Source organism: Poromitra crassiceps (genome assembly GCF_964638095.1).
Source record: "Poromitra crassiceps genome assembly, chromosome: 8".
In the NCBI taxonomy this organism is placed as follows: Eukaryota; Metazoa; Chordata; class Actinopteri; order Beryciformes; family Melamphaidae; genus Poromitra; species Poromitra crassiceps.
Window position 1 is genome coordinate 2,278,399 of NC_139629.1, and position 13,026 is coordinate 2,291,424.

At 44.7% G+C, this 13,026-nt stretch overlaps 1 protein-coding gene across 1 annotated transcript in view; it reads right to left on the bottom strand.

Annotated features, from left to right (window-relative positions):
- Positions 1 to 13,026, bottom strand: part of smarcal1 (SWI/SNF related, matrix associated, actin dependent regulator of chromatin, subfamily a-like 1) — a gene marked incomplete at its 3' end in the record, with an annotated part of 35,253 nt that overhangs the window by 7,148 nt on the left and 15,079 nt on the right. The window contains exons 13-15 of the mRNA XM_083642235.1: positions 8,791 to 8,861; positions 7,748 to 7,850; positions 5,589 to 5,771 (exon numbers count right to left, since the gene is read on the bottom strand). Of these exons, the coding sequence (XP_083498361.1) occupies positions 5,589 to 5,771; positions 7,748 to 7,850; positions 8,791 to 8,861 (357 nt within the window). The remainder of the gene's footprint in view (positions 1 to 5,588; positions 5,772 to 7,747; positions 7,851 to 8,790; positions 8,862 to 13,026) is intronic.

Genomic DNA, 13,026 nt, shown 5'->3' on the forward strand with positions numbered 1-13,026 from the left:
GCTTAGTCTCCAAAATGGCGGATTGGCTGTGTGCTGTCGCATCTTTACAATAAAAGGTCTCTGGTTACCGTAAACCTCCGTTTCACAAACACAACAACAAGGAGAGAGACAGCTACTTTTCACACTCTGTTTTGGATTAAGAGGATGTCCTGAAGTGTGACGGTGGATTAAAGACTTGATGACAAAACGTCATGTGATCTGGTGGATTATAGTCTTCGTGACAGAAAGAACAGGACACCCGATGGATTAACGTTACATGGATGCGGGTTTTACTGCCGAGTGCGACTTTCTGCTTAACTGCATGTAACGTTAAACCTTTATCGTCCATGTATTCCTGAGAGTGCTTATTCTTTTCGTGAATGGATTATTTTACGTCGCTGGATTTGGAAGGGAAAGCAAATTGCACTACATTTCAGCTGTTGCCGCCAGAATGAACCGTGCGCCCCATGGACCTTTCGGTCTGCCCGGAGTGCCCGAGATGCTACGGCAACTCCAGCTTCAGCGCTTCTCCAAGCCGGTTCCCGACCAGGAAGTACGTGGCGTCTCGCGGCGGCCCCGCGGCCTGCATTTCCCCGGCGGCTCCCGGCTCTCGGGGCAGCTGCCTCTACTGTTCTTCGCCCGCGGCCTCTCGCACGTCCGCGCCGAGCGGCCTCTCCCTCCGGCACGCTCGCACGCGTTTTTGGGCGTCCACGACGCGGCGCTTCGTCTTCTGTTACACGGGCCGTCGCAGTGGCGCGCCCCGTGCCACGGGAGCACGCGCTGGGCCTTCTCGTCGGGGCTATGCTGGCAGCCTGTGGTCCGGTCGCTTCGCCAACGTCCTCGTCAGACACCTCGGAAGGCAAGTACGCTCCGTGCCCGTCCGGGACAGGGGACCGATGTCTAAGCTGCCGTCACGGTCCGTGGGCTGCTCTGGCTCGGAACTCGACATGCCAGGAATGGGAATATCCACGGGTAGAGAAGGCTTGTGGGTGCTGATTCGGTCTGCAGATCTGGTGCAAAACAACGCTTTGGACGGCTTCGAGGGAGATGGACTGCCGTGAAGCTGCTGCTGCTATGATCGGCCAGAGAGAGAGAGGTGACGTAGAACCCTTGCTATATATATGAGGATTAACTGACGTCATATTTGACGTCATAGCAGACGTCATACTAGGACTTTGACTGACCACGTTATGCTAGGACTTGACTGTCGTCAGGGGATGATCGGATTATGCATGAGTGGCCTTCAGCTTGAACTATGGTCTGGAGACCTCACATCTTCACAACAACAGTACCGGTAGATGAAAAATCTTTCTTGAGTTTTTAATGAGATGGGTCTGTCAATGCTACAGGAAAGGTTTGGTGGTTATTGGACAAACGGTTTAGGATGAAATGATAAAAATGTGACAGGCCAGTTTTGGGGCATTTTTGAGGCACACCCTACTATTCAATCTTAAATCAGCTGTGCACACATGGTCATTGATGATATCGGAAAATTAAGTTATGACAATTTAGCCGACAGGCCACGCCCTCTCCCAACTTTAAAAATGAATTTCTTCAAAACGACAGTAGATTAAAAAACAACTAGTTAAACGGTCTAGGAAGAGATGGTTGAAAATGTGTTTTTCAAAACTTTCAAAAGAGGTGGACCTTGGGGGTCAAAATGTCAAAGTTGAACATCTGACTTACAGTGTGGAAGTTATGGCCTTTCAAAGGGTTAAAGTAATTATATAGCGCCACCTTCAGGCCGATTGGGTTCATATTTCTTGAGGAGAAACGGGAGAAACTAGGCACCAATCAGTCATTGCGCCAAATGTCATGTCTCTGTGACGTACCAGCTCACGGGAGTTTGCATCGCGGCAGAAGAACTTTAATAACACACGGGGTGAAAAACAAGAGGGGCTAGCTAACCGTTAGCTCCTTCAGGGCTTGAACCCCTAATGAAAAATCATCATCTGGCCTTATTATTTAGTCTGCCAAAAAGGTAACAATAACGTATAGTAGGGATGTTCATCAATTATCGAAAATCGATAATTGATCGTTAAGGAATTGAATCGATCATGTAGAATTTTGATCGATTATTGTTATTATTTAAAAAAAAATCGGACTAGGTTTGGGTGGAATTCGTTCCTCCTCGCCCCACTCCATTGCACAGCCGACTAACGTGAGGTGGAGCTTCATATAGTCTCTAGTTTTCTGGCTGGGCACTGTTTTAAACATGGGGAATTCACACCGGCATGCGCCGGGGACACAAACAAACGCACCCAGCGGTCTGCGGACCTCAGTGAGGCTCAGGCCTGTTGATTTGACTCTTGTGCTGGAAGACGCCGATTGCCCTACATCATGTAACCTGACATGTAACATGTTTGTTTACCTGGCCACAGCGTTAGTGACTGATATTCTTACTACACAGCGGCATCGCCATTATAGCTGGCCGAGAACACGCAACATTATTACCAGACCAGAGTAAAATATATATATATATATTTAGAAGACGGCTCTCTTGAATACTCGATTCTGATTGGTCAATCAACAAGATTCACCGGTCATTATTTCTCGACAACCGACCGCTGCTCTGCCACACCTGGATTAATCAGTTGATAAGAGCCTTTTGTCAGTAAACACTACTAATTAGGCCAACCAGTTGCAGCTATGGTGTCTTGTGTGCCAATTACGAATGAAACCGCTTTGTCGTTGAAAACGCTATTAAAAAATCTATTTGAATAATTATTTTTGTCAGATTATTGAATGATTTAGTTGTAGGCCGTGTTCTAAGCGGGATAATGTATAGTGAGCCGGTGATTACTGGAAATAATGACCTTCAGGTGAATGATTAAGCCCTCCGCTGCGCGTCGGGCTCAATCATTCACCTGTTGGTCATTATTTCGCCAGTAATCACCGGCTCACAATACTTTTTTTTTTTTTTTTTTATGTTTTTTTCCCGATTTTTTATCCCATTTTTTATCCCCCGTTTAGTGCTCATTTGAATTACTCAATCCTGGTTGCTACTCCATCCTCTGCCGATCTGGGGAGAGCCGAGACTGATTCCATGCATCCTCCGAGACATGGGCAGTCAAGTCAGCCGCTTCTTTTCACCTGCCCGAGGAAGCTTCACCGGTAGGACATAGCACGTGGGAGGTTCACGCTATTCCAACCAGTTCCCCTCCCTCTGAACAGGCGCCCTTAACGATCAGAGGAGGAACCATATAAGCAACCAGGATGTTGCATGTTTTTGTGAAGGGGGTTCCTATATGAAGGAGACCCCCGGGAGGCACGGGGAGAACCCAATACATTATCCCTTACATATATATATATATATATATATATATATATATATATATATATATATATATATATATAATTATTATTACGCTATCGATAATCGATAATTGATCGTTAATTTTCCCGATTTTCGATTATGGAAATTGTTCAAAATGAACATCCCTAACGTATAGCGTACAGCTACACAATGGATGTTCCTACTGGACCTGGTACTGATACTGGAATAGTCCAGAGGGTCTCAGAAGAAAACTACCCCCCCCATCTCCCACAGCTACAAAAACAATACAAACAAAACATACAGGAAACACTGCTAATGACCACATTTCCTGTTTACAGCAGCAGTCTCCTCCAGACAGTGAGTCATGTGGTTGTGGCCCAGTGTACTGTATGATGTGTATGACACATGCAGACAGGGTCAAGAGGTTCAGTACTGTCCAGTGTACTGTATGACGCATGCAGACAGGGTCAAGAGGTTCAGTACTGTCCAGTGTACTGTATGACGCATGCAGACAGGGTCAAGAGGTTCAGTACTGTTCTGAACTATAAATGCTCAAATGAGCCAGGCTGTTGCTATGTTATTACATAAGGGCATGTGTCCACATAGCGTTTTTTTTATTTTTTTTTATAAATGATAACGTCACCTGCTCACTAATCAGCTGCTTTTAGCTCATATTAAAAATATAGTTGCTGGTATAAATCATTACTGGCTGTCTGACACCAGATATTTCCAATACATCTCCGGTATCCATACTGCTGTCACATTAACATAAATTCAATAATTACATAACATCCTATTTCTCCACCAGCAGCACTTTGACTTGGCTTCATATTGTCGTTGCTATGGACGAAACGGCCAGCGTCTCCGTCAATTGGTTCAATATGTCTGATTCTGATTCAGTGCTGCTGCAGCGCTTTTCAAGGGCCACATGATTTCTGCAGTGCAGAGAAAACAGACTCAACTGTAAAACATTGAATATTGCAGAATTTTCCATAATTCACCTGAAATTGATCAAAGTAGGTCTAATGATCAAACTCAAAAGCAGACCTAATTATTGTAGAGCGTGTCTAAGAGAGCCAAGTCATAGAAACAGAGTGCGTCTACCGTGCTTCGTCCTCGTCGTCCTTCCCTGTCGCTCATTTATACCGCGCCTCGTCGGTTCTCCCTCGAGGGTCGCAGACGCAGGCTTGCATACGCAGGCTTGCAGACGCAGGCTTGCAGACGCAGGCTTGCATACGCAGGCTTGCAGACGCAGCACGGCCTCGCAGACGCAGCACGGCCTCGCAGACGCAGGCTTGCAGACGCAGCACGGCCTCGCAGACGCAGGCTTGCATACGCAGGGCCTCACCAGCTCAACTGGCCTGTGCTTCACACAGGTGCAGTTGAGCGGGTGCTTCCATTCATGACAACAGTCTCGCGTTTTTCAAATGGACACTTCCAGCAGGATAATGCACTGTTGTCTCAAGACGGTTCTACTAGACTGGAGTTCCCAGGAATCTGGGATGAGGTGGAATGGGACGTTTGTGTAGCATCAATTAGCCACCATAAAACTGCAGGAACTGTGACACTATAGACGGTTTTAATTTGACAACAATAACAACCGTCACAACCCACCTGAATATCCGGTTTACTTCCTGTATACATAGCTGAGCGCAGGCTGATATTCAGCTCATATTAAATGTTAACGTTAGGCCGTGTCTCTGACAGACACAGTAACAACGTAGCCTATTTCAGTCTTTATGTCTTGTAGTAGTAGTAGTTGTTGTTGTTGTCATAACAACCACCCCTGTCTGAAAGACGTGCACACGCTGGGTAGTAGGAAGTGTTGTTGTCTGGTCCGGAGCTAGCCTGAGAGGCTAATAAAAGCTACATGTTACAGAGTAAAGCTGACTATCAGTACGTTATTGCACGCATAGGCCTCTCTTTACATTTAAACGTATAGCAAAAATAAGAAATAGAAATAGAAGTAGGCTATGTCAGTGTTTTCCCCTGAACAGCTGAGAAAGTGGACACTGTAAATAGTTAGCACTGTGGAGCTGATACAATTCAGGTGGCGGTAATGCAACATTTAAGGATGCCAACCGCCATAAAACACAGAAGAAGAAGCTGAGAAAAAGGAAGTGCTGTGGGGTTGCAGCTGGTGAAAACGTCTATAGAGCGAGCCAGCATGCACCCAGATCCCTGTGGAACGTTTCCAGCACCTACGAGAATTCAGGCTCTTTTGGAGGCAGAACAGGTTGCTACCTGGGTGGGTGTACCTAATAAAGTAGTTCCAATGTATATTAGTAGTTCATGTATTTAGGCAGGGATCATGTCCCATCCCACGACTTACCCCAGGATTCCAGAAGAGCTCGGCGAAGATCACCAGATTAGCGGAGTGCAGGGTGATGCCCATGTTGGCTGCAGTGATGGACAGCACAGCCACGCAGCTGTCGCTCGTGTGCTGGAACTTCTCACACAGCTGCTGCCGCTCAGCTGACGGAGTGGCACCGTCGATACGGATGTAACGGATATCCTGTAGAGAAAATGTGAGAGCATTTTCATTTCTATTCCGTTTCCTACAGAACAAGGGGAACTGACAAGAATCACCAGCAAACATGAAGGGTACAAAAATAATGAGAGGCTCTTCAAAGAGAAAGCAGACAAGCCAGCAAACCAACATAACAGCCAAACACCAAGCAGAGCAGGCATGATGAGAAACACAGTGTTGTTCAAATTCAGAGTGAACTAAAGCCGCTGTTTGTGAATGGAAACGGGCAGGGGTAGAAGTAGGGATGCACCGATCCACATCTTTTCACTTCCGATCCGATTCCGATACCTGAATTTGGATATCTGCCGATACCGATATTATGCCGATACCAATATTTTTCTTGAATATACAGTATAGGCAAAGATTTGGCCAATTAATGATTTTTTTTTAAATATACCTTGCAAAAAGCAGACAAAATTAAGAAAATATACAAGGCAAAGAAGGATACTTTATACATGGGCAAATTATGGCCAGCGCCCTTGCAACACATTTCCATCCCCCCCCACCCCCCCACCCCCCGATTCCGATCCGATCCGTGAATTAGTGCCAATATCGGCACCCGATACCGATATTGGATCGGCCCCATCCCTAGGTAGAAGGAAGCTTGTGACCGGAAGGTCGTCGGTTCAGTCTCTGGTTCAGTCTCTGGTTCAGTCCCTGGTTCAGTCCCTGGTTCAGTCTCTGGTTCAGTCCCTGGTTCAGTCCCTGGTTCAGTCTCTGGTTCAGTCTCTGGGACCGAGGGGGTCAGACTGTGGTTGTACTGGGCAGCTTCCAGGTATGAATGTGTGTGAATGTGAACAGGGCACTCCTGAAAAAGGAGGCCATTGCTCTCAGTGAGACTCCCCCTGTATAAATACAGGTAAAAGATTTAAAATGAGGCAGAAGGGTCACGAGTGAAGAGGAGCACCGTCCTTCAACTAGAGGACCTGGGTTCAAAACCTGCCCTGCTGAAGTGTGCTTGAGCCAGACACGGAATCCCCACCAGCCATAAAAACAATAAGAACAATGATAATAATAAAGTATCACATTGCTTTGCTCTTACCATATTATTATTGTTGAGCTCAACACAACTGTATTTCAATGTAAAACTAGCTTTTATACTGTATAAAAAATAATTGTTTGCAAATGCTACATATCACAACAACAATTAGACGATTACATTCGACCACTTTGCAGAAGTCCTTCAGAGATCCCAGTTATGCACCAGCAGCCGACATTAGAACAGACCTGCTACACTGTAACAGCTACCTACACTGTAAAGCTGTGTTCACACAGAGATATTTATTTTTTTCTCTGTCGCTCGATTCAACTCTTTGGAATCGCTCTGTCGCTCTGTTTAAATCGCTCGTCAACAGGCACAATAATTGACGGACATCTGGGGGCTATAACGTTACGCAATGTCATGATATTTGTCCACTACGAGCCACCATAGTTGTTTACAAGCTAAGCCGATCATCGTGCTCCTAACGTGAGCTCTATACCGGTAGTACAGACTTCACTTCATGTCAGCTCAGCTGTCAGCCTGTCAATCAGCTGTCAATGCGGTTTGTTGCCACACAATAAACCAGTGGTTTGTTCCAAGCCAGTGTGATCCTTGACCCGCTCTCACACGGCAGCCAATCAGCGTTGAACAGCGAGCGACTGATGCCAGCGTAATTTCGCTCAAGTTGGGATATTTCATCTCGGGTGACGAGCAAATTTTCTCCCTATCGCTCTGTCTCTGTCGCCCGGCGATTTTTCTCCCGGGCGAATATACGCTCAATCGCTCGTTTGCATTGACTTTGTATGTAAACTCGATGCCAGCGAAAACCTTTAATAGGTCGGTGTGAACGCAGCTTAACAGCTACACTGTAACAGCTACACTGTAACAGTGTAACAGCTACACTGTAACAGCTTAACAGCTACACTGTAACAGAGAGAAACAGCGCCTCAACAATTACGGGATGAATAATCTTAGTCACCTTCTTCCCCAGTTCATTGGTAATGTGATCCAGAACCACCTTATGATGAGCGAAAACCAGAAACTTCTCCCTTCCACCTTCCAGCATGTCCATGATATATTCCCTGGAGATGATAGAAACAACATGAAGCACATTAAGATACAGTCGTCATTCTTAGATTCCCAAGACTTTCAATGATCTACAAAGCCCGTCTTAATCAAAGAGGTCTGACAAAGCCTCTGCCTAAGCATCACTACATGGCTTATTTGAAGTACTTCTCAAATCTAAGCGGATATGACTTAGTGCTCGCCCATTTGCAGGGGGTGGGCAACATTTTTTTCCCCTGAGGGCCATACTGACTTACATCAAGTAAGCGAAGGGCCACACATTGGAGATTACACCTGCCAACACTCCTGATTTTCGTGGTAGTCTCCCTATTTTTAACCCTCTCTCCCGCCGTTATTGGTAATTTCTCATTCATCTCCAGAATAATATTGATGCAAATCCAATGGCTGTAGCACATGAGATGTATTAACATAATTCTGCCTTTTATTGAGTTTTTCCGCATTGTTTTGTTTTTCTTTGAGGACCTTGGGGGCCAGATTGAGATGGTCCAGGGGCCAGGTCCGGTCCAGGGGCCAGGTCCGGTCCAGGGGCCTGGTCCGGCCCTGGGGCCAGGTCCGGTCCAGGGGCCGCATTTTGCCCATGTGTGCTGATTAGAGGGTGTGTACGTTTGTATGGGTGTGTATGTTTCAGGTAAAAACATATGGGTTCTGACACTCAGTGTGCATGAGCCTTTTTGTGTCTAAAAGGCAGGAAGCGACTAACGTGGGAGTATTTGTTGTTGTTTTTTATCTTTTTTTCCACTTGATTTGAACTTCACTAGTTTACTTTTTAAGTCTTTTATCTTTTCTCTGTATTTTAGCACTTTTTTTTAAATTGTAAACCTTTGACCTTTACTGTGTTTTGATGACTCTGTAAAGTTGAAATTGCCCCAGTGTATAAAATGTGCTAGACATAAAGCACGTACAGTGTATCAGATGTGCTACGCATAAAGCACGTACGTAATGGCTTGCATCTTGGCATCAGCCGTGTGGTTGTAGAAGATGAGGAGGGCTTCCTTCTCCTTCGTCTTCTGAAGAGAGATACAGAGCAGCATCAGATAAGAACAGACAAGAGATGACAGAGATACAGAGCAGCATTAGATAAGAACTATTCTCGGTTTCCAGACGTTTGGTGAGCGGCGCCAACAGCGCCACCTAACCACCAAACGTCTGGGAATTTACTGTTCCAAATCTGGTTCAGAGCCCGGCGAGAACGGCCGGCAGCAGACACGCCTACATTTATTATTAGAATTTTATTTGGTAGCGGCAATGCGATGTTTCATAGTTCCAATATAGAGCAAGACACTGATGTGCTGCAAAGAGAGTTTATACCTGTTGATTATTTTACAATAATTTGTCCCACCCGCAAGTGGTCCGCTTGCTACTGTGAGTCATCAGCAGGCTCTGTAACGTTAGCCTCGGGAGTCGGGCTTATCGCTGGGGGAAAGACCTCTAGCCGCCGGGGCCGGATGAAACACGTCCTATTAACAGGTTATGTTTGTTTCTAAGTGATTAATATGTTTCTCCGCAAACGTGGCGATGTTTTGCGAGACACCGGTTCTGCACTGATTGGTTCTCCGATGCAAGGCTTCCAACAGCACCACCTAACGTTATGAAAAGATTTAAATAGTAATATTCTCAGTCTTACAGTAGTGAAACGGATTAAGACTGAGAGCTGAGTCTAGATAAGAACAGACAGGAGATGAAAGAGAGATACAGAGCAGCATCAGATAAGAACAGACAGGACATGAAAGAGAGATACAGAGCAGCATCAGATAAGAACAGACAGGACATGAAAGAGAGATACAGAGCAGCATCAGATTGCCGTTACAGTGAGCAGCCGTATGATAATGAGCACAACCAAGGTCAACTCCTCACTCCCGCCTGGAGTGTATAAACAATGATCAAGTAATGCTCTCTGAAAAGTACTGTGTGGCTTTGAAAGCAGTCGCTGTGTTTGACATGATGCGTCTAGAGGTCCCAAGGTCTCCCTTGTGTAGTACCTCCACTAGGGGTACACATACCGCAGTTTGGGAAGCAATGATCTCAACCCTTTTACAAGGTAACTCAAACATACTGGCTGTGTCTGAAACGTCAGGAAGCTGCCTATCATCTAGCTCAGGGATACTCAACTTGCTTTGCCCGGGGGCCACTTTTGTGAAATGATAGAAGGCCAGGGGCCAGTTAATAAACAATCAATATACATTTTTCTGTAGTGGATTGTAGGTTTTTGGGGTGTCAGCCGGAGTTTAGTCTGACAATGTTGTGCACACCGGATAGCTACTTAGGTTAAGTTAGTTAGGTTAAGTACATACATAAGTGCCTGGGTAGCGAGCAGACGGCGGTATTTGACAATTTAGCAGCTAAATCATAGATTATTGAAAGATATTCCATATTCCAGACTGAAATGCTATAACAGAAGTGGAGTATTGGTCAGAATGACATGAACAGTTGGACACTTATTCAGCGGGTATCTTGCATGTTGCGTTCAGGTGCACTGTAAAAAAAATATATATATATATATATATATATATATATATATATATATATATATATATATTTGCAATATCGGTACTCAACATGCGGCCCGCAATATCGGTACTCAACATGCGGCCCGCGGGCCGCAAGTTGAGTATCACTGATCTAGCTACCTAAGAAGGTACCTGCTTCATTAGGGAACTCGTTTGAATGCATGTGCTCAAATGTGCCGTTGTTTTTTCTTCTCTTCTTTTCTGCTTTACATCTGATTTGAATGTCCCTGCTGGCTACAATTATCCTTTTGACATATTTCATGAGGATGTTTGCTCTTTGGGGGAATTATTCATTCAAAAGGAATAAATATACCAGTTTCAGCCAAGCTTGACATTACTGCCTGGCTAGAGAAACAAATTATAAACAACCTTCCACTCCACGATGACCTTTCTAGGATTTTGGATACTATAACTTTCTCCAGGCGTGGAAAACACGATATCTAACGTATACGTTTCTAACGTATAACTTACATTGTGATGTCTCTTAGCCAGCTCCTTTCTAACGTATATCTTACATTGTGATGTCCCTTGGCCAGCTCCTTTCTAACGTATATCTTACATTGTGATGTCTCTTAGCCAGCTCCTTTCTAACGTATATCTTACATTGTGATGTCTCTTGGCCAGCTCCTTTCTAACGTATATCTTACATTGTGATGTCCCTTGGCCAGCTCCTTTCTAACGTATATCTTACATTGTGATGTCCCTTGGCCAGCTCCTTTCTAACGTATATCTTACATTGTGATGTCCCTTGGCCAGCTCCTTTCTAACGTATATCTTACATTGTGATGTCCCTTGGCCAGCTCCTTTCTAACGTATATCTTACATTGTGATGTCCCTTGGCCAGCTCCTTTCTAACGTATAACTTACATTGTGATGTCTCTTGGCCAGCTCCTTTCTAACGTATATCTTACATTGTGATGTCCCTTGGCCAGCTCCTTTCTAACATATATCTTACATTGTGATGTCCCTTGGCCAGCTCCTTTCTAACGTATATCTTACATTATGATGTCCCTTGGCCAGCTCCTTTCTAACATATATCTTACATTGTGATGTCCCTTGGCCAGCTCCTTTCTAACGTATATCTTACATTGTGATGTCTCTTGGCCAGCTCCTTTCTAACATATAACTTACATTGTGATGTCTCTTGGCCAGCTCCTTTCTAACGTATAACTTACATTGTGATGTCCCTTGGCCAGCTCCTTTCTAACGTATATCTTACATTGTGATGTCCCTTGGCCAGCTCCTTTCTAACGTATATCTTACATTGTGATGTCTCTTGGCCAGCTCCTTTCTAACATATATCTTACATTGTGATGTCTCTTGGCCAGCTCCTTTCTAACATATAACTTACATTGTGATGTCCCTTGGCCAGCTCCTTTCTAACGTATAACTTACATTGTGATGTCCCTTGGCCAGCTCCTTTCTAACATATATCTTACATTGTGATGTCTCTTGGCCAGCTCCTTTCTAACATATAACTTACATTGTGATGTCCCTTGGCCAGCTCCTTTCTAACGTATATCTTACATTGTGATGTCTCTTGGCCAGCTCCTTTCTAACGTATAACTTACATTGTGATGTCCCTTGGCCAGCTCCTTTCTAACGTATAACTTACATTGTGATGTCTCTTGGCCAGCTCCTTTCTAACGTATATCTTACATTGTGATGTCCCTTGGCCAGCTCCTTTCTAACGTATATCTTACATTGTGATGTCCCTTGGCCAGCTCCTTTCTAACGTATATCTTACATTGTGATGTCCCTTGGCCAGCTCCTTTCTAACGTATAACTTACATTGTGATGTCCCTTGGCCAGCTCCTTTCTAACATATAACTTACATTGTGATGTCCCTTGGCCAGCTCCTTTCTAACGTATATCTTACATTGTGATGTCCCTTGGCCAGCTCCTTTCTAACATATAACTTACATTGTGATGTCCCTTGGCCAGCTCCTTTCTAACGTATATCTTACATTGTGATGTCCCTTGGCCAGCTCCTTTCTAACGTATATCTTACATTGTGATGTCTCTTGGCCAGCTCCTTTCTAACGTATATCTTACATTGTGATGTCCCTTGGCCAGCTCTTTTCTAACGTATAACTTACATTGTGATGTCCCTTGGCCAGCTCCTTTCTAACGTATAACTTACATTGTGATGTCCCTTGGCCAGCTCCTTTCTAACGTATAACTTACATTGTGATGTCTCTTGGCCAGCTCCTTTCTAACGTATAACTTACATTGTGATGTCCCTTGGCCAGCTCCTTTCTAACGTATAACTTACATTGTGATGTCCCTTGGCCAGCTCCTTTCTAACGTATATCTTACATTGTGATGTCCCTTGGCCAGCTCCTTTCTAACGTATATCTTACATTGTGATGTCCCTTGGCCAGCTCCTTTCTAACGTATATCTTACATTGTGATGTCCCTTGGCCAGCTCCTTTCTAACGTATATCTTACATTGTGATGTCCCTTGGCCAGCTCCTTTCTAACGTATATCTTACATTGTGATGTCCCTTGGCCAGCTCCTTTCTAACGTATAACTTACATTGTGATGTCCCTTGGCCAGCTCCTTTCTAACGTATATCTTACATTGTGATGTCTCTTGGCCAGCTCCTTTCTAACGTATAACTTACATTGTGATGTCTCTTGGCCAGCTCCTTTCTAACGTATA